The 23,319-nt window shown below is 34.1% G+C and overlaps 1 protein-coding gene and 1 long non-coding RNA gene across 3 annotated transcripts; both read right to left on the bottom strand.

The window, feature by feature from the left end:
• Positions 1 to 3,978: 3,978 nt before the first annotated feature.
• Positions 3,979 to 6,275, bottom strand: LOC141483863 (uncharacterized). The gene is made up of 2 exons (XR_012466334.1): positions 5,136 to 6,275; positions 3,979 to 5,000 (listed from the first exon to the last, which is right to left on the bottom strand). It is a non-coding gene; the product is annotated as an uncharacterized lncRNA (long non-coding RNA).
• A 10,648-nt stretch (positions 6,276 to 16,923) lies between these two features.
• LOC141483870 (uncharacterized) lies at positions 16,924 to 22,658 on the bottom strand. 2 transcript variants are annotated; one of them, XM_074178810.1, is made up of 4 exons: positions 21,668 to 22,652; positions 19,459 to 21,240; positions 18,854 to 19,063; positions 16,924 to 17,743 (listed from the first exon to the last, which is right to left on the bottom strand). In XM_074178810.1, exons 1-2 carry the CDS (start codon positions 22,549 to 22,551, stop codon positions 20,241 to 20,243), a joined length of 1,884 nt encoding a protein of 627 aa, XP_074034911.1. In that variant the 5' UTR covers positions 22,552 to 22,652; the 3' UTR covers positions 16,924 to 17,743; positions 18,854 to 19,063; positions 19,459 to 20,240. The 2 variants fall into 2 exon arrangements, with proteins under 2 accessions (XP_074034911.1, XP_074034907.1); XM_074178806.1 differs by lacking the exon at positions 18,854 to 19,063 and having other exon boundaries at positions 21,668 to 22,658.
• Positions 22,659 to 23,319: the final 661 nt, after the last annotated feature.

Raw genomic sequence — 23,319 nt, forward strand, 5'->3', positions numbered from 1 at the left:
GTAATACCCTGGTAGGATATCTGTCGATTGAAGGGTATGTCCAACACAGGGGTAGAAATCCCATTCTTTAGGTTTGATCAGCCAGGGAATTAAATCCCACAAGTGTCGCGAATTGTGGCATTTATAACTTTCTAACGTTGCCATCGAGTCTGAGTTAAAAAAACAAGAAGAAGACGAGAATGTTATCCTCTCCTTAACCCTAATATATATTGAAAATGTTGAAATATCACCAATGTTGACAGCGGCAGTTATGGTTGTAATATTTGTTTTGTTTTTATAAAAATTATAATAAATTAACATAATATAAGTGATGTGTCTATAATTACTATTTGTACGTTTTGTTATTGTATGTAAGCTTCCCAAAAAAGTCTTTGATAACTTGATTTTGTTGAAAAGTGTGATTTGATTCGTCTCTGATCTCAGAAGGGATGTTTGGTATCACAGAAATACTGGCAGTTCCATTGGAGGAATCTGAGGTATTAACCCCAAGTGGGGATGTAGTTTCCAAGGGAGTGGTATTGTGATAAAAGGAACTATTGTAGATTGGAGAATTTACAGGCGTATGATGTGATTGAGGAAGTAATAGGTTTCGATGAGTTACTTCGTCATATCCTGGCTTTTCTATTGGAGACGGTCTCCTGCGTTTTGTCTGTGTTGTTATTCTGGCGTAAGAGTTTTCACTGTTGTTTTTATGGGCTATAGAAGGAAAGTTATGACTGCTACGCTGGAAGGATCGTGGACCTTCTCTTCGTTTCAATGGAGGATATACTTGTGCTGCTTCATAGTAAGACATATTCTTATGTGCCATTAGTTCATTAATTAAACCCTGCCTTTCAAATTCCTTACAATTTTTCTTGTCGTTGGCTAAATGTTGTCCATCACAAAAGATGCATTTGATAGGAGCCGAACAATTACTGTTATGGTTCTCTCCGCAACGAGGACATCGTGCTGCACTTCGGCAGTTCTTGGCTGGGTGGCCAAAACGAAGGCAGTTTTGACATTGACGGATAGGCGGTATGTATGCCTCGACTCGTGTAGAATATTTAAAAATATTTACATCATGTGGCAGTGTGTTACCTTGAAAAGTAACTAGCATAGTTGTGGATGGCACATATGATACTTCTCCATCAATTGTAATTCTCCTATTGAATCGATGAGCCTCAATGATTTTTAGGGAGGATTTACCAAATTCAATAACATCTTCTGCATCAATTGATAGGCCCACGTCTCGAATGATACCCTTAATTGTTATGAAGCGTTGAGGTATGTATGCTGCATAGTCTTTCGAAAGAATCGTTGAATTGGTTAACAATTCATTTGCATCTTGTGGATTAGAAAACTGTACTCCTATTCGGTTATTACCCTTTTTGGTAAAGCTTATTATATTTTTAATATTCGCATGGTGAAATATTTTGCCCAAATCCATGGGATGTAATGAGGTTCCTTGCTTTTTCTCAACCATAACCAAGAAAGGTCCAAAATCAGTGTTGGTGTAGGTAATTTTCCTTTGTAGCTTTCGATACAATTCATTAATTTGGGTAAGCATAGTTTGGTCATTTTTAAATTGTTCTGATAGGATACTGAGTTCGGAGTATAATTTTTCTATTGCCTGGGACTGTGCAGGGGACTGCTGTGTATTTTCATTTATTTGACAATAAAACACGCATTCTTAAGGACATACTTTTATTCGAAAATCTTGACTTCCATAAGCCAGTTCACACACACCCACAACATCCTGACCATGGAACACACACACACCCTAAACCTAAGGTAGGTTCACAACACTTCCTCCCTTCTTGAAAAAAAACACTGTTATACATAATTTACAGGTCTAAACGGCTGGGTTGTTTTACTAATCTACCCGATCGTGTAGTCAGAACCTTTTCAGGTTTCACAACTTCCGAAGGAGAACGGTCAGCACTAAGTGCCCTCTTTGGACTGGCACCAGCAACATTTACAGGTGAAGAACTCTCAGCTACGTTTGTGTAAGTACTACAACTTGATTTGCTCAGTGGATTAGGGTCAGAAACGTTAATATCTACAGGGATACAATTGGGTAAGATGGATGATTTCGTCATATTTGGTTGTATTCCGGTATTAGTATTATGAAAAGCTGAACGAATACTGTCAGCATGCACCAGTTTAACTGTTTGATTTTCTGTTAAGGCCAAATATGTCGAATGACTGAGAATTTTTACAATTTTTGCTTTATCCCATAACTTTGTCTGAGTATTCTTAATATAAACCTGATCATTTAATTTATATAGTCTACAACAGTTTGTACCATTGAAGACTGGTTGAGATTTAGTCTTATGGTAATTAGGTTTCAAAAGGTCAAATCTTGTTCTAGGTTTTATCTTCAGAACACATTCCGCCGGAGTGAGGCCAGTGACTGTCGATGGAGTATTTCGATAAGAGAATAAGAAATTACTTATTTTATGCAGCATTAAATTTTCTGATATTTCTTCCTTATTTAGAGAAAATAAAGACTTGTTCAAATATTTCTTTACTGTCTTAACTGACTTTTCTGCAGAACCATTACTTTGGGGGTGATAAGGAGGGGTTTTGATACTATTAATGCCATTAGCTTGACAAAAACTTACAAATTCATTCGCGTTATAGGGTGGACCATTATCTGATACTAATTCGCATGGCAGACCAATTGTGCAAAAAATCTCTTTCAACATTGAGATTGTTTCTTTAGCAGAAGTGCCGTTTTTCATGTATTTTATATCAAGCCGTTTTGACTTTTGATCTAATAAAATCAAAAACGTTCGGCCGTTTTTTGTGAAGAAATCGATAAATACCCGATAAAAATTAGCTGGAGAAGAAGGCCATGAAACAAGAAGATTAGTATTACTCAGATTTTGATTTCGTTGGCAAACATCACAGCAACTGATGAACTTTTCAACATCACAACTAATGCCTGGCCACCAACAATATGATCTTATCAACATTTTTGTGCGAACTATGCCAGTATGCTGTTCATGAAAAAGCTCCAGAACCCTGTTACGTAATTTTTCTGGGATGACAATTCGACTACCCAACATTAGACAATTTTGTTCAATTGAGAGTTCTTGTCTTTTTCTAAAATAAGGTGTGAATTCATCTTCTACTTTGCTAGGAAACCCTAATTTGGTAAAATCTAAAATTTTAACTAAAATCCGGTCCTTCTTAGTCTCATAAGCGATATCACCTGCATTGAGGGGTATTTCATCTAACAAGTTGAAAGAGAACAGATAATCTGTAATATCGGTACTACTGTCCATAGGTAATCTGGACAGCCCATCTGCATTAGCTATTGAGGAACCTTTTCTGTACTCTATTGTGTAGTCATAACCAGCCAAAGTTATAGCCCATCTGGTAATTCTGGCTGCCGCTGATATTGGAATGCCTTTATTACGTCCAAATATAAATTGCAGTGGCTGATGATCGGTGATTAAAACAAACTTTCTTGCAAAAATATACTTGTGAAACTTTTTTAAGCCAAACATTATTGCTAAAGCCTCTCTTTCTAAATTTGAATATTTTTTTTCCGTTGGTGATAAAGTACTTGAAACAAACATAATAGGCCTTTCTTCCTTGTTTATTCTATGACTAAGCACAGCACCCACTCCGTATCCACTGCTATCACACGTTAAATATAAGGGTAGTTTTGGGTCATAGTGAATCAGCACGCTATCAGATGTAACGAGTTCTTTGCTCAAGTTGAAAGCCTTCTGACACTCTGCCGACCAGTTTGACTCAAAAATGACTCCTTCTTTACATAAATCATATAACGGCTTAACCTGTGTGGATAACATTGGTATAAACTTTCCGTAGTAATTAAGTAGGCCTAAATACGATTTGAGTTCTGTTAAGTTGGTTGGTGTTGGCGCATTTTTTAAACACAAAATCTTTTCATCAGTAGGGTGGATTCCATGTTGATCTATAATATGCCCTAGAAACTCTACATGATCTTCAAAATATTTACATTTATTTTTATTAACCTTAACGTTATATTCTTGAAAACGCTTAAATACTTTAAATAAATTTTTGTAGCAATGCTCTAAAGTTTCTCCAAAAACCAGGACATCATCAAGATAAGCTTTACAGTTTGGTAATCCTGCCAAGATAGTATCCATGACATTCTGAAAAATTCCTGGGGCCGCACTAATACCATATGTCAACCTGTTATAAGAATAGAGACCTACATGAGTGTTTATAGTTAACAATTCTTTAGATTTATCACTGACTCGGAGCTGTTGATAAGCTCCTTTGAGATCTATTACACAAAAACATTTTTGCCCACTCAAGCAAGCAAAAATGTCCTCAGGAATGGGTAATGTACAATGATCTGATTCTAAAACGGTATTTAGTGTCTTTTTAAAGTCCACGCAAATTCTTATATCTTCTGAATTCTTTTTAGGAACAATGACTATTGGACTTGACCAGTTACTGAAACTTATTTTTGAAATAACACCTTGTTTTTCCATTTTCAATAACTCAGCTTCCACTTTTGCACGCAAGGCAAATGGCATATTATAAGCCCGATGAAAGATAGGTTGGGTACCTTCCTTGACTTTTAACTCGACTAAAAACTTTTGTATACATGAATTAGGTTGCTCTTCAAACACTTCTGAAAATTTACTTTTGATGTCAGCAACTAACTCATAAATCTTTTTACTCACTCGACTGGCACTGACCTGACTAATTTGTTTTTCAACTTTTATTGACTCATTTCTATTTTGGACTATTACTTCATCACTCTCAATTTTTATTTGACGTGTGACTGGTGGACAAAACCTAGACTTACAAATTTGGTTATCTTGACTGACATACCTTAGATTAAACATATTTTTCCAATTAGGACTGATGACATCAAGCCAATTTCTACCTAATAATGGTGTGAACATTGTATCACCTTCCAATACTACAATAGGTAAGAAAACGTGTTGCTTGTTATATAAAACTTTGACAACAAATTCACCTACAATATTTACATTTTGGCCAGTTACTACCTTTAGTTTATATTTAACAGGACATAATGCATAAGAACTGAATAACTTTTTATACGTAGATACATGTATGACTGTTTTACACGCACCTGAGTCTACTTCAAAATTCAGGAGCTTGCCTTCGATATTCATGATTACCTTCAAACTGTTTCCTGCTCCTTTCTCAATTTTTGCAATAAATCCCAGTTCTAAGGAATTTTCTTCGTTTTGAGACTCCTCACCTAACTCGACATCTTCATTTAATGATTTAACAACTGCACTGCGACAAACTCTACTCGTGTGACCTTTTTTGTGACATTTGAAGCACTCCCATACTTTCGCTGGACAATTTTCAGGGTCATGTTTCCTCCCACATCTGAAGCAAGGTTTTACTTCTTTGTATGATTGACCAGGTATTGCTTGTGATTTCTTTTCAAATTTGACAGGCCCTTTGCTTTGAACCTTTTTGTAACTCATTTTATTGATATGTACTGTTTCATTGCCCATAGCTTTTATTTGTCCTTCAGCTAGCTCCATAGCTACCGCTGTTTTAAAAGCATTTGCCCAGGTTAATCCATCTTCTGACAACAATTTACGCTTTATGGCCTCTGATCGCAAACCACATACAAATTTATCTCTCAATGCCTCATTTAAAAAAGTGTTAAACTCACAATATTGAGATAAATTCTTCAATTTTGTGGCGTAAGACTTGATATCCTCTTCTTGCTCCTGCTGAGCACTATAAAATTTATATCTTTCTGCAATGACTAACCTTCTTGGGTTGAAATGACTAACTAATGTTGTTTTCAATTCATCGAACGATTTAGAGCTGGGTAAATCCGGGGACAATATATCTTTTAAAGCACCATACGCTTCTGCACCAATTAAGGTTAGGAACATTGCTCTTTTTTTTTCATCGGTAACACTGTTACATACAAAAAGTTGCTCCATCCTTTCCATATACGACGAAATATCTGACTCGCCAGGGTTGAAAGGCTCAATACTCCCAATAAAAGACATTTTCAACTAGACTTTGATTTGACTACTCCTCGAAGTTATTGACCCGTGTAACGACTATGAGGACTGAACTTACTGTTACTGACACTAAATTTCCGACTAGTGGATTCAACTTCCCTCGTCGCCAATAATGCTGTGTATTTTCATTTATTTGACAATAAAACACGCATTCTTAAGGACATACTTTTATTCGAAAATCTTGACTTCCATAAGCCAGTTCACACACACCCACAACATCCTGACCATGGAACACACACACACCCTAAACCTAAGGTAGGTTCACAACAGGGACATTTGATGCAAGGATTTAATAAATGTTTGAGAGGAAGGGGATAGAAGATTATTTAATATTAGGTTTGTATTATCTATTGTCATGTTTGCATCTGAGGAATGGCCCCAGGGAGACCGGGGGATTCGTCCCCCATCGACTGTTAAGACTACACAAAGCTAAGCACGTGAAAGTTTTGCAACTTAAAGCACCAATAGAATTAATATAGGAAGTTTGACTCACTAATGTTTTGTAGGGTCGCACTCACACAAAATTAGCTTAGTGATTGATAAAAAACACCAATTTCCACACTAACTTTTAAATTCACCTCGTTTCCCACGTGGTTCTCAAGGTAACTCGAACCGGAGTGTCTACACACCCGTCTTGACGTACAACTACTATTAATGATCGAAATCTCTGGATTGTATTTTAACACTAACTTATTGAAAAAATATATAATAAAAACCCCACAGTTACATGAACCTACTTCTTTATCGTGTTCTTTAATTTCGATTGACCACTTGTCACTATCCAAATATGTTCCATTGACTTCATTATAATATTTTAAATACTTCAAAAATGAATTCAAATATTTATAAATTTCAATTTTAGAACTTCCGTAGAGGTTCAAGAAAATGATTTTTTTATTTTCAATATCCACAAGCGCTTAACAAAAATGATGAGAACTTGAATTATCTGAATAATTGGAAATACTATAGGATTTTTTTCAATTTGGAATTCAGTAATTGAATGATGTTTCTCTCCATTGGCAAACAAGAATATTCTGGTAGCCAGCATGCAGGTTACATTTTGAAATGTTTTTTCAGGATCATTAAATATGTTCAGGCAAATATCTACAATAAAATTTGTAAGCCAAGCTTTCCCAGATAATATTTCAAAATCTTCATTTGTAATTTCTTTCACTTCACAATTGAAATTAGGAAAATACGAAATATAGTAATTTTTTCCAATGCTTTTATAATATTCTGAAGAAGAAACTAGCTCATTTGGTAATATATTCAGTACATTTACAGGTTTCCATTTAATAAATCTAGGTGTTTTTATGTTTTATGAATAATTTACTGATTCCTCTTTTGTAACATCTATATTTCAATAAAAGGATTCACTTGGATTATACTTATGAATATTTATTCTTAAGCTTTTGTATACAACCTCTCCGTTACATTTCTATCTTATAACTAACTATCACCAGCGTTGCCAGTTATCTATTTTGTACTTAGGGAGTTTTTAGCGTTACATCCAACACCCCCTCTCGCTAAAATCCCTAAGGCCTATACTATAACATAACTTTGAGAACAACCCATATGGTAAGCCTTTTGTGAGTATATCTGCCTCTTGTAGAGACGTTTTAATATATTTTATTTCAATGTGGTTCTTCTCCAAGTATTTCAAGTCAATATGTTTAACTCTTCGATTATTACCTGGATTTTTAACTAATGCTATACAATCTTGATTGTCTTCGAAATATGTTATCGGACTAACATCTATACTAAACTCTAACAAAAGTTTCTTTAACCAAATATCTTCACTTACAGCACTACATAATGCAACCAATTCAGCCTCAGTAGTTGAAAGTGTTATACAATTTTGTTTTTTGGTTGCCCAGTGTATTGAGTTGCCAAACAATTTGAATAAAAAACCAGTAACTGATTTTCTATCAACAAAGTCATTTCCCCAGTCTGAATCTACATAGCAAATTAGATTCATATCACTAGCACTCCTGAACTCCAACCCTACATGACGAGTTTTACTTAAATATCTAAGAATTCTTTTCAAATACAACCATATTTCATCAGTGGCTTTATCCTGATACCTACTGAAATAATTCAAAGAGAAACAAATATCAGGTCGAGTCCCTAACATCAGATACATAATACATCCTATTAACTGCCTTACAGGTTTGTCAGTCAAAACATCATATGAATCGCTTATTTTTGAAAGGCCTCATGTCACCAAAAGTAAACGTTTCAGGAAACGAAAAAAACCGCATAACTTTTTAAAGTATTTTTTTCATTTTTTTCTAATTACTTTATATGATACCTATGATAAAAAGGCATTTCCTGGTGTAAAGTTTGTCATCATATTTTGTACCATTACCTTTTTACAGGCCTTTGAAATCACTTGACATGAGGCCTTTCATAAATAAGTGAACATTGTTGGTAGATTGGTATTAGATTAACTGAAATAAAAAGACAAAATTGCTTAGCAAAATCAAGACAAAATCTTTTTTTTATTTTTATTTAGTAACAATATTTAAAAAAAATAGAAACTCACTGGTTGTTATTCTTTCAAAACAATTTAATTATTAAAAAAAAATCAACTTCCCCACAGAACTTTGACTGACTTCTATTTTGTGGGCCATTGAAGGAGTCCTGAATAAAAGTCCTTATGCTCTTCTGGGACATACTGCATCAATTTCTTCAAGTCTTCAATCTTCTCTCCTTTTATTGGTCTTTTTCCAGTGTAAGCCTTCGTTGTTGGAATTTGAGCTATTTCATTTGGGAAGGTTTTTAGCTTGAAGGTTTTTTCGTTCAACCCATCAATGTACTCGTTTGTTACAACTACTCCCACCTGTGAACTCTCAAACTTGAATTGGTGATGAGCTGAGACTTGAAAGAATTCTTTTTTCCTCTTTTTTGAACTTTGGTTTCCTCTGAACTGGTAGTCTTCTTGTAAACCAGCGGCCACCATTTTGCGAAATCAACAATGTCTTGGGTCCCAATCAGATCTACATAGAACTTTCCTTGTTGTGTAGCTGTCAAAAAGATTTCCATGACTTCTTTAGTGGAATAATATCGATCAATTTTATTCATTTTCTTCTTTATCAACCCAAAGTCCCTGTCACATGGGAGATATGAATGTCCTCTGATAGGTAATCTGAACAAAACTTTTTTGAATCGACCTGTGTCTGTCAAGCTCATTAGAAATCGAATCATCGTGTGATTTTTGTTCTGTCCTGTGCAGTTGTCACTGTAGAGGTACAGCTCATCAACATGAGGAGGTATGTTGTCATTGATATATTTCATTAAAAATGAACATACCTCGTTGGCTCCTTTTTGAGCAATACCTTCATGGTACAGGTAGAAGGTAGCTTTGTCATTCTTATTATCATGTACCCCAAATGGAAAAACTGATAACTGCCTAAGATAATAGGTTTCTTGAACAGGAATGTTCGGTAAAGATACATTTTGCATATAATCGAAGCACAAAATCATTGCATTATCATGAAGCTTGCAATACTCAGTTACGTCACGAATGGACTTGTAAAATTTGTTTGACCTTCTTTTGTGTACTTCCATCTGTGCTTGTGCTACTCTTCTTGCTGTTTCATTTAGTTGAGGATTTTTTATTCTGTTATTCAGCCGTTCACATTCGCAACACGTATCAATTTGAGGTCTTCCAAAGCGATAATTGAAGTGTTCTTTGTACACTTTGTAATAAAAGCTGTATTTTACCTCAGATCCTGGGTTTGCCTCCAGGAACATTGTGTGCATTGTGTCATTGTGTGCATTGTGTCAAGTCTTGCATCTAAATATTTTATTTCTTTAGAGGCATAGTGGCTTACTTTCAGAGGGAATGATCTGATGTGATCCTTGACAGTCTCTACAAATTCCAAGGGAAAAGTCTTACGGTTTGTTTGTTGTCCCCTCCGATCAACAGGATTTTCACCCCTAGAAACATTTCCTTGAAGTCTCCTTATTCTCTTTTCACCAACAGCATTAATACTCAAGAAAGCTTGCTTGCAAACCTGTTTCCTCTCTTCCCCGACCATAACATGAAACTTGTAGGACCTTGTATGTTGAACAGAATGACTAGGTCTAGAGCTTTCTTCATTGGCTTGACCACCATCAGTTGGTGTAGGTGACTTAAACCTAGATCTCCTTTTCCGAACTGAGTATACATCAATGAGTGACTGCAAGTGCAAATCTTGTTCATTTTTGGTTTGGAAATTTGAATTTCTGTCAAGAATTGATCTTAGTTCGTTTTCAGTGAATTTGTCAAAACATTTCATTTTGCACCTGAAAAAATAATAATAATAATAATAATAATAAATAAAATAAAAATAGAATATAATAATAAAATAAAATAGAGCTCAAATGTGAGAACAATGAGTAACTAGCTATGTAATGCTCATAACGATCGTAATTAAACATTTATGTTTACAAATTTAAGCTTCTTTGTTGAAAAGCAAGCAGACAAATGGAAAGTATGAAGATAAAAAGGCACTTACGAGCATGGATCACCTGTTGAGGATTTTTCCACAGTGTCTCCTTTGTAATTTGTGTATGATTTTCCATGAAGTCTAGCCAATTTAATTCTATTAACTTTGTAACTTTCAGGATTCCTGACACCTTTTTGTTTTCTGGTAACTGACACATCTTCTGAAACACTTTCTTCACTAGATGACATTATTTGAAATTATTTTCTCTAGTAAATGTGAATAAAAGATAAGACCGGTCTCGGAGTAAGTTTAATGAAAACAATTTAATCTTTCTCTGATTTACCTACCAAAACACTGAATGTTGTTGTTGGGATTGACCTCGGCAATGAAGGAAAACAAATAATAAACCAGCTGATTTGAGGTGTTGCGCAGTAGGTTTGATCAAGTGTGATTGATCTGTTTAGTTATGAAGGGCCTCAAGTCACAGACAAGAGGCCCTTCATAAATAAGTAGAATCTTCAACTTGTTATATCTACGGTATTAGTTAGGAGACATGAGGCTAATAATAAATAAACGATGTGTTTAGGTCTGAAGACTTGTTTTTTTCAAAAAAGTCGATTTCGAAAAAAATGTGACATGAGGCCTTTCAAATATAAGCGATTCATATTTTGAAATAGATATCTTTAATTTTGGATCAATTGGTATATTTGAACCTTTACAATGACTCATTTTAAATTTTGACAAAATCTTTTGAATATAGTTAGATTGGTTCAGCTTCAACGTTCCACGTTCCTTATTATAGTCTATCTGTATACCTAGAAAATATTCAAGTTCCTTGCATTTCACTTCAAATTTATCCTTTAATTTCTTGATTATATTATTTATACTTTGCAAATCAATTCCAGCAATTAAAATGTCATCCACATAAAGAAGTAGATATAATTTTCCATGTTTGACATCTAAAGTATAGAGACAGAAATCATTTTCATATCTAGTGAACCCCAATTCATTCAAATAATTATTAATTTCATTGTTCCAAAACCTTGACGATTGTTTTAGCCCATACAATGATTTATTTAATTTTAATACCTTTCCATTATCAATTCGGTGGGTAAATATAAACTTCATCATCTAATTTTGCATTTAAAAAAGCAGTTTCAACATCTAACTGTTTGAAATGGTACCCATATTGGTTTCCCACACTCAATAAAACCCTAATCGTAGTTATTCTATATCTCATCATACTCTAAGACACCTTCTTGTGCAAAACCCCTTACTACAAGCCTAGCCTTATATTTGTCTAACTCTTTTTCTTCTGTTGATTTGAGAGTATATACCCATTTAGTGTCTAATATTTTAACATCCTTTGGTTCAGTTACCATCTCCCAAGTATTATTTTTGTTTATGGAATCTAATTCCATTTATATTTATCTTCCTTATCTTGTAAATCATTCAAACTCTGAGGTAGATCATCTAAAAATCTCATTGCATCAAATGTCATATATAATTCGTAATCGTTATATTTAGGATGAGGTTTTATTTGACGCTTGTTCTCCCTATTACTATCTTCAATTTCATTTAATTCATTTGAATTCACGTTTTCCTCTAATTCTTTTTCAATAGTCTGATTAAAGCTATTTGGCTCCCCCTCTACCAAACCATTTTTTTTTAATAATTATCCCCAACTTTTAATTCTACTCCCTTTCTGTACCCAAAATTATTTTCATCAAACCTAACATCCCTAGATATTATAATTTTTTGATTCTCTATTTCCCACAGTCTATACCCTGTTATTGCATAGCCTATCATTATACACTTATTTACTTTTGAATCAAATTTATTCCTTACTTTTTTTCTGATATGACTATAAGCTGTACTACCAAATATTTTGAAATTCTGTACATTTGGCTTTTTATCAAACCAAATTTCTGCAGGTGTGCATTTCATTGTTTCTATTGGTCCCCTGTTAATAACATAATTTGCATATAAAATTGCCTCTCCCCATAAAATTTTTGGAACCCCTGATTCTACCATAATAGTTCTAGCTCTTTCTACCAGACTTCTATTTTTCGTTTCTGCTTTGCCATTTTGTTGAGGCGTGTATGGGACTGTATAATCTATAGTGACTCCATTTTCTAAACAAAAGTTCCTTATGTATCCAGAAATGTACTCTCTCCCATTATCACACCTTAACTTTGATACTGTTAAACCAAACATCGACTTAGTCATCAAAAAATATTCTTTGAATTTGTTAAATGCTTCTTTTTCTTTAAGCAAATACACAACAGTAAAATTTGAAAAATCATCAATAAACGTGATGAAGTACTTACTTCCATCATGAGCAAAAGGTGAGATGGGTCCACAAATATCAGTATGAACAATCTCAAGAAGCCGTCTACTTTTACACTGCGTTACGAATGGATGTCTAGACATTTTTCCTTCTGTACATGGCTCGCAAAACTCAATGTCTGAAATGCGCAAACCTTTTATGCCATTGTAAAAAATTATCATTTTCTAAACTAGTGTTCTGACATTCACGTTTGACAAGATCAAAATGTATTCCATATAAACTGTTTCTTTCTCCTACTCCTATAACACCTGTATTATTTATAAATTTTACCTTTCCATCTTCAAAAACTATCTTTATTCCCGACATTTCCATTCTTTTAACACTTAATAAGTTTTTTCTCAAATTGGGAACATAAAATGCGTTTTTTATTGTACAGTTAATTTTCTTTTCTCCTACGTTACTTATCACATTAAAATATCAGAAAATACATTTTTATCATTCACTAAATGATCAGTACACCCAGAGTCTATAAAAAATGTAATACAATTGTGTTTACAAGCTGTATACGATACTTCATTTGTCTCATCAAGAAAAGAGACATTCGATGATTCATCACATACTTCAACGGCCCTATCATTGGATGGTTGCTGCTGCTGTTCCGAATAGTTACTTCTGCTTCCTGTAAAATTTCTTGGCCTCTTCCCCCCTTATTATCCCCTCTCGAAAAGTGATCTCTGCCTATGCCTCTCCAAGAAGCATTCTGGTGCCCCTGAGAACTCTGATAGCCTCGGTTTCCTTGATAACCTCTATTTTGGAATGATCCTCTAGCTCTACATTCCCGTTTGAAATGTCCTTGTTTCCCACATCTGTAACATCCTCTTTCCAAATTGAAAGCTGCTTGGTTTATAATTGTTTCAGGGTTCCTTCTCCCCAGTTGTTTTTTCTCTTCTTCACCTAATAATTTCCTTTTGATATTCTCATACTTAAGTTCATCAGTTGAAAGATTTTCAATTACAGTTACCATTGTCTCGTATGACTTGGGAAGTGCCTTCAATAGATTACATATTAAATCTTTCTCATCAACCTCCACTCCTGTCCCTTTTAGTTGTCTTAAGGTCTCCTCAAAACTGATTAGGAAAGTTTGTAATGATTCACCTTCTTTTAATTTCATTGCGAGCATTTTTTTCTTTAAATACAACTGCCCTGGTAAACCTTTCTGCTGAAATTTGTCCTCAAGGACTTTCCACATAAGAAAAGCAGTATTTTTGTCTCTCAAGGTTTCCAAGTGTGCATCTGAGACGCACTGAACAATTAACGATTTTGCTCTGTTGTCATCTTTCCTGAAAGTTTTTTTTTTCTGCTTCACTTAATGTAGTTATGTCAGTTTCTTTCACCACACAATCCTTTACCCCGTTTTCCCCCAGTATCATTTCCATTCTAAACTTCCAATTTAGGTAGTTGTCATTGGATAGTATCTCAATATTATAAAATTTTCCTCCTTGTGCCATGCTTCTTTCCGAACCTCTTGTAAGCTTGGTTTTTGAATACTTCTATCCTTCGTGCATCCGCAATACTGGGCCCATAACCTTTTATGTTTTATGAATAATTTACTGATTCCTCTTTTGTAACATCTATATTTCAATAAAAGGATTCACTTGGATTATACTTATGAACATTTATTCTTAACCTTTTGTATACAACCTCTCCGTTACATTTCTAACTTATAACTATCACCACTATCACCAGCGTTGCCAGTTATCTATTTTGTACTTAGGGAGTTTTTAGCGTTACATCCAACACTACCTGGGTGGTTAATGACATACATTTTCAAGTAACCCACAGAATCAAGCATCTGTATGAAAAAGTCAAATTTGGGTTTTAAAACGAATGGAAAATTGATTTCTGTGAGTGTATACACATTTGAAAAATATGTGGTGAGTTTTTCAATAACATATTTCTGTTGAACTGATGGAGGTATTGTTCCATTCAATTCAAATGAATAATTATAAATTTTATCATGAAAAAATTGAATTGTTGTCTTGACAGGTGCTTTTGTTTGGTCAATGTATCGATATAATATAATGTCTGTTTTTGAAATAATTTTAATGCTATTAGACACAGAAAAATAACGTTCAAACTCTGATAGAAATTTAAATTAAATTCGAATCGTTAAATTTAAAAAACACCAGTTTTCCTTAGATTTTCTGAAGCAAATTCTTGATCATCAATCTCAATATTATTTCTGAACATCGATAGGTAAATGATGGGAATTGTGTTTTTATAGAAGAAATATATTCAAATCCAATAGTGAGTACCTACACAATTATTGTTAACATTTGGAAAAATAAATCAATTCGTTCTCTTTTTTTCACCATCGCATATCTGGATAAAATGTCTTCCCAGAACAGCAATATTTTCATGTTCTATCACTGTTCAAGTAGGCAATGAAAATTTGATATCCTATCACCTTCGACTAACGGATCATAATAAGCAGCTGGAAAAAAATATAATCAATCTTCTGAACAACTAGTATTCTGAAGCTGTTTCTTCACCTATAAAGTTGGGTTGGCTATGAAAACTTCATTACATATCAGCATCGACTTGCCATTTACATTCTAACCATAAAAAACGTCCTGAAAAATGTAAATCACTCCAACAAAATTTGGAACTGAAAGCTCATATGTTTATAATAATAACGCATTACTTTGTCAGTAATGAAAAGAGCATAATGTTGATAGTTAACTTTTTGTAATGTACGTGGCTCTAAATGGCAACATATGTACAAAACACTGAAGAGATATGCTCTTCAGACACATGGAAATGCATGGCTGTCTCTAGTTGAATGGATTCTGTAAATGGGTAACATCCAAGTTTGAAAAACATTGTTGCTGAAATTTTCGAGAAAAAATATTTATTTATCATTTCCCTAATGACAGAGTTAATTCTCCGAAGAAATTGCCTTTCTTAGCTTCTTTAGGAAATAAACCATAAAATCCTGCTTGACAGTTACTTATATGTATGCAATACATTTTAGGAATCGCACGTTAAAAGATAAGACGTCGTTAGTTCTCTACTTCTGAGGATTTTCGTAGGGGGACAAAAGTTGGTGAACAGAAAAAAATCAAACAATTGTTTTAAAATGTAACGATAGCCCAAGACGTTTTGATCGCTGTTTCAGTAAATTATTCTAGAATTCAGATATCAGAACACAAAGCTCAGAGTTGTTTTGAGAGACCGTTAACAACAATAGTCGTAGCCATCGTAGTCAATACATCAGATACTTGCAATGGTCCTCATTGCAGAGGTGTTACAGGAAGCTCTAACAAATGCAATGAGGAACATTCCACATGTATATGTTGGATGATTCAAAACCCGTCACAGTATTAGCCAGGAAATAGCTATTTTCTTACAGGAATATGTTGTTATTAACGATATCTCAAAAGAACTCTCGAACTGTCTGTTCAGATATGATACTAAATATCTCAACCAGAGGATTTGAGTGCTACTTGTTCTGCCCGCCAGGTGGAGCGGCTGCTATTTAGTTAGAGGAAGCACTTGCAATTGTATCCTCTGCAATGATGATTACACAAGTATCTATTAGATAATTCAATGCCCGCTGCGGTATTAGCCAAGAGTAGTATTTTTTTGACCGGCATTTGGCATAATGGCCTACATGCATTGATCATGCTTGAATTTTGTATTGGTTTGAAATTAGTTTTTGATATTAGATATAATTGATGACACATACATAAATTGTCTTACTTTTTACAACATTAGTCTATGCTGAAAAAAAAACTTTTTCATAGACGGGAGCATCATTTTCATTCATAATGGAAGACTTGTAAAAATTGTTTTATAAAAAAAGCAACGGAAATTCGTTTTTTGGAACAAAACAGAGATTTTATAAAAATAAGTCAAAATCAAATACCCACAAAAATAATTTATAAAATGAAAAACTCGTTTAAATCAAATATACTTTATTTTACCAAAGATTCACATGTCTTAAGATAAGCAGTGTAACTACATGCACAACAATAAATAAATATGTAATAAAAAGTACCTGGTGATTTTGGATATTCAATAAGAAAAGTTTTGGACTAATGATAAATATAAATTATGCACCACCCCAATGCATCTTTATTTAACATAATTGTTATAAATACTGGAGCATGCCAATATTGGTTTTCTGAATATCTGTGAGTAAATCCAATATAATACCATTTCAACTCGATTATGGGAAAAAATGCACTTACTAGCCAATAAGAGTTGGAATTTTTCCACAATATGAACCCTTCATTTTCTTTTCACTTTGAAAAAGTTTCGCCTTCAAAAATGAAAGGACAATCGAGCACATCTTTCTTTATTGTGAGATATTTGTGAAAAACACCTGTTGGAGCGTGCCTCACAAATATCTACAATAAAAAAGATGTGCATTCTTTTTTGAAAGGAAAACATGAAAGATAAAAAATTTTATAGTGAAAGTGTTAGGTTCGGGTTCTGGAAAATTCTAATTTTATATTCCAGAAATAAGCTATTTTCATTTCGAGGGCAAAAACTTATTGAAATTACAAGAAAACAGAAAACACAATGTGCATCAATAAAACAGAACTAGCAGTGATTTTTGAGAAACCATGAAAGGTAAATATATAGTTCATCAATGGAGAGAAAATTAAGGTTTATAATCTGGACAAATTGACTACAACAAAGTGAAATTTACAACAAAAAAACTACAACGCATTAATGAAATGACTACTAGGAAATTGAATGAGGACAATATAAAAAACTGATTGTAAGTACTCCAACTACTATTGTTTCTTGATAAATAGTATTTCTTCTTCTGCTGTTGAATCTGACTTCGAACTCTCCTGGGGGTCAAATGTCTCAGGTCTTCATTAGTGTTGATACTTCTTGTATATATGTCTGAGACGGATAGATAGAAGTTTCACCTTGAATGAATTATTTGAAAAGCGTCCTAACTAAATGCCTGGTTGGTGTATACCAAGTTCTCTCTGTAAAAAATGAATTGAAGAAATGTATATACTATTTTTTCCCTTTCAGAAGTGGATTTTTTCCACATTTCAATCAAGCAGATATTTTCCTCGAAAAAGTATCATTCGCCATTGAGAGAAGTGAGTAAACTATTTATCACTCTCAAAGGTGTATCAGAGAAGACTTCAACAAAGTCGAAATACAGACAGAAAAAAAACACCTGTTTAAAACCTGTGCAACGTCCCTCAAGCTCATGCCATAATGTCGCCCAATTTCTCGACCTGGTTGGATGATTACCTGGCAGAATTGTTTGGGGATTCTTTGGTCTTATCAGACATGTTAGGCAAACTAGCTTTGGAGCTCAGTCACTATTTAGAGTTTAAGTTGAGCCTTTGAATATAACTGGAGTTCTTTCCCAACACCAAACCGTTCTTTTAACACCTCGACACGTGTTTCAATCTTCAAGAGGAAGAACTTTTAATCCCTTCCTTTTGAAGATGATCACTTGGTTATTCAAAGACATGTCCGGGAGTTGAAAATAATGGTTGGGTGTTGGGAAAAAATTCCAGTAATATTTATTTCTACACCAAAGATTCCAAACACTGCATCATAAGCCTTCGAAGTTGAGATGGTTGTGACTTACGGGTGCAAAGCTGTCAGGCCTATATTGTCACTCCTGAGAGGAAAGCACCTCAAAACTAGTCTGACAGGTGGTCACTTCATCCAAGTCAAGCAAAAGATCATCTAAATTATTGAGAACATCCTGGCATGGGTTTGAGAATCATTGCACAAGTATCTGACAGATTTGGTTGAATATACTTTCTTATGAGCCAGAAATTTACGTCATATGCTTTTTCCTTCTTGAAATTATTGACATTGGTTACCCTGACAGAACAGAATTTAAGACAGACTACATGACAATGATCAAGAAATTTGAAATCTAATTTTATTTTACTCTGTGCTCTAGTGATATAAAGTGGTAACCTGAATAACTATTAATAAGATAAAAAGAAAATGAGAATATAGAAATAAATTGTAGTGTAAATTTCCTTTTTTTTTTCCAAGATTTTTCATAATCTTATTTCGATTTCAATTTTTAATGGTAAAATGTTGAAATCACTTGTACATACTAGTTTTCGTCTTCATGTTGTTGGAGATCCACATTTTGATCTGTGACACAGTTCGCTTCATCAAATCTTCACATTTACTGACACCAGCTAAAATCTCATAATTTGATGGCAGTGTCCCTTCTAATAAATGACGAGAGAAAAGTTTCCTTGCAGCTTGTCTCTCTGGTGTATTCCACGTTCTCTTAACAGCAGTTTGACCAGGGGAGAAGGCTGCAACAAATTGTCAAAAATAAAACATAAATTTGAAAGAATAAAAATTTAAATGGTTGAAAATAAGCTAATTGTAATGAAAGTACAGTTACTATTATCTATAAATAAAAAAGAGCTATTAATTACGAATATATTATTGTTTCTAGGGTATTTCATTCAACTTTTTACATCAGGTTCAGATACTATGTTGAAACGAGAATATGAAACAGAAGTTCACCAAATTTTTATTGGGAACAAATCGAGTACAAAATCGATTTTGTCAGTTTCCTGAACTTATTAACAAAGCTATATTATTAATGAAAATTATTTTGTATTATAAACTGTAATGGTGATAGCTTGTGTGAAGAAAATGAATATAATATTATGAATAGAGTGGACTTCAGTAATCACTATACCTATTAATCTTCGTCGTTTGCCATCTGGTACCTTTCCTGAATCTGAATCATCACTGAAGTTACTACCATCACAGCTTGAGTTACATTCAGGCCCATTTTCCTTTTCCATAGTGGTTATTCTGGTAATTTTGGATGGTCCAGGGGTAGGAGAGTAGTACAGCGGTGTAGTTGGAGTGCTCGATATTGCAGAAGTACCTGGGACAGGAGCTGTAGGTAATGACATAGGAGTGCTACGACAGCCATCTGAATTATTACTAGAAGTAGGAGAACATTGAGCGGCTAATAAAACTTTGCTAACGCTGATTATATCACGTTCTAAAACAGGTTGCCTATAATATTCTCTGTGGATCTTTTCCGCATGACCCAAGTATCCTTGCAGAAGGTGTAAGTCTTCATTGTCCAACTTGAGTGACATGGACTTAGTGGCAACAAGTTTTCGAAGTATGGTAGCTCGAAGTGACTTTGAACTGGTTGCTCCGCATTCCTCTGAATACTGCCTCATCAATGATATAGCAGATACATGTATGTAGACAACTTTTCCATTTGAAACACTACGGTGAGGCAAAGCAAATATGCAAGGATTTTTATCATCAATTCCGGCCTCTTTTCGGTATTTCAATAATAATTTAACACATTCATGCATTGAATTATGTAAGAGAACCAGAACTCCTCTTGCCAATCTAAATCAGAAATGATACTTCGTTAGAGTTCTCCAGGTCGCCGGCTTCGATTAAAAATCAATATGTTAATCAAAGTAAAATTAGCCAAGTTCCTCCAAGTATTTACATTGAACTTTTCATCAAAGCCTCATAGTAATGATTTCTCTTTGTCATTACATAAGAGTTCAACTTCTTGATATCCCCCATTGAGGGCAAAATAGATAATTTTTTCCTCTTATGTTTTAACAAACTCTCAGATGCAGTTTTATTGACGTGTGCCGGAAGCGCTGTTTTCAACAGATGTAACAAATTTTTGGAATCCTTCTTTCCTTCCATGTCCCCATTTTTGATACATTCCGAAATATGTAATTGGATCATATATTTTAGAGATGTACCAACTTCGGTTGGTAAAGAGGGTTTATTATAATTCCCTGTGTTTTCATCATAATCTCCCAAGGTGTTAATAACTTCAATAATATAGTCAAACATCTGGGGCTTCAAAATATCTTCGAAATGACGCACAGAAGAATTTTTTTCTTTAATCATTGACAAAACCCTTGCCATTCTTATCATACGATTTCGTATCATAGGATAATGATGCTGTGATCTGTACTTACAAGCCATTTCATTACCATAAAGAATAATGAGGTTGTCAAATCGTATGATCTCTTTAATAGGACCATCTCTAAAAGCAGGGAATAAGAAATATTTAACAACTTCGTTGGCCCTTCTATGAATATTTTCTGAATTAGCTCTAGATTTGAACAACATGCCTTTGCTCGAGTTGGAAGGGTTTTTCCTACAATTTTTTTGTAAATATTTCCTTAATGAATCTTTTTTGACGATTATTTTGCAGCAAGTACATGCTATGTACTGAGATTTATCAGGTTTATCAAAATATTTAGAGACTCTAGCAGGGACAATATTTTCACCTTCTTTGAAAGCAGAGAAATTACCGTCTCTTCTGATTTGTGAAAGTTTTTCTTTTTTGTTAGGGTTTTCATCAGCCATTGCAATGTACTCCTTAACCTCAGGTTCATTTCTGTGCATGGACAAGATGTGTCGTTTAACATTGGTCTTGGACTGCTTGCAGAATTTGCAGATATTAGGTTTGTTGCAGATTCTGTAACAAAATATATCTACATTCAGGGTCTCAAATTCATATTAACACTATTGCTATTTCTTTGTTGAATTTTACAAGGTATCTATTAAAGGCTTATAAGCATATATCGAATTAACCATAAAAAAGTATCAGGAACAAAATGATAAAAATACTAGAGAAAATGAACAAAGTTTATATATTGAATACTTCACTAATTCCTTAATAACTCGTCTAGAAAACAAACCAAATAAAATTTTTGACAACCAACAGATTATTTCCTCATAAAACAAAGTTCTGCTTTTATAAAATAATAAGGGTTTCCATTGAACATAAATGAACTCGTGATGCACTGTTGTGGTAAGGAATATTGCTTTAGTACTGTAAACTTCCATGAGGACATTGTTCAATTGTGTGAAAAGTAATAGATTCGATTTTTGTCGTTACTCACCTTCGCTTATAAGCAGCTTCATTCACTAAAGTGGGATTATCATCAATCATTTCTGATACGGATTCTTCAGCAATTGTTGAAAGGATGGATATAGATGACTGACTGCTTGATGAAGAAGGCAGACCCATGGCTTTGGATGGCAGACTGTTGAAGGACGTTGAAAGAAAAATGTTATTTGTAGCAGGCAGGCTGTCAATTGTGGGAGGTGATCTGTCATTTGTGGGAGGCGGGCAGTCAACGGAGGGAAGAGAACAGTCAACTGAGGGAAGAGAACAGTCAACTGTGGGAAGAGAACAGTCAATTGAGGGAGCCAGGCTCTCGATTGTGGGAGGCAGACTGTCAGGCATAGGAGGCAGACTTTCATGCATAGGAGACAGACTGTCAGATGCAGAAGACAAACAGTTACATACTGCAGACAAGCAATTGTACACGGAGGGCAAATCATTGGACCTGAAAAGAATTGGTGAAACAGTACTTGAAATGAAACTGGAATGATGAATACGACTGATCCCCTCTACGCCTTCCACCTCAATAGGTACATTTTGAAAAATACGTCTGGGTTTTATTTTCTTCTGTACAGGCCTGCCCTCTAACGAATCAGTAATCCGTTCTGTTTTTTTTCTACCCTTTGGAGTTTCCAACTTTGCTTTATTTGGGTTGCCAATGTTCAAATTTTTCTCCAAGACAACCTTAAGTCTGCGTGTGTTATGTCCCACAGCAAAATTATATAAGGAAAGAAAATCTTCGTTGAATCCATTTATGACGATTTTGTAACGTTTCCCCAATATGAAACACTCCACCTTATTATCCTGTGATATTATTTCTGACCTGGGAATGACCGTCTGCATGCCATTGTCAGTAGTTACAAGTGCAAAAGCTGCCATGACGCGGATCACTCTTGATGTATAAGTGAATACAACAATGACAACATTTAGCCAAAAACAAACGATTGAAAAAAAAACAACGACGTAAAAAAAAACAACCCAAAAGTATACTTCATCAACCAACCCTGAAAAAAAAAAGAAAAAATGACTATTTTTCACAACGTTCAATAGACAGTGATTTATTTATTTTTTTCTACCCTAGCAACTTTAAATCTATTAATATATATATATATATATATATATATATATATATATATATATATATATATATATATATATATATATATATATATATATATCCACCACTGTTGGAAACACAAAGTGTTTCCAACAGTGGTGGCATTACACCAATCATTCACCCGCAATTCAAGTAGAAGTATTGAAGTCGAAAATGTTCAGTCTCAGGCGAATGACGTTATTGCTAACATGTCAGAGTACCTTAGATTTAATAACAATCCTTAAGATACATATTCTATTTGTTAAAATTCAGATATTAATATTAATAACAATAAAAACTATATAAACTTACCTGCATATATTCATTTACGAGCCCTTTATAAATTGCTTGGCATGTTTCAGGGATAATTTTCCCAAGTAATTGAGGAGAATTTGCCGCAGAAAATTTTAACCCTCTAATGCATTCGGTTCCCATTTGGGAACCAAGTGCATCAAATCATCTCAATTCCTTCAAATTGCATTTTTAAAGCGTGGTGTGACCGTAGTTCCCTCTCGGGAACGTTGTTTAATAAGTTCATCTACCAATTCGTA

This window comes from Leptinotarsa decemlineata, unplaced genomic scaffold (assembly GCF_025532065.1).
Source record: "Leptinotarsa decemlineata unplaced genomic scaffold, Ldec_3_MD MMD2_P_RNA_scaffold_14, whole genome shotgun sequence".
NCBI classification, from domain to species: domain Eukaryota; kingdom Metazoa; phylum Arthropoda; class Insecta; order Coleoptera; family Chrysomelidae; genus Leptinotarsa; species Leptinotarsa decemlineata.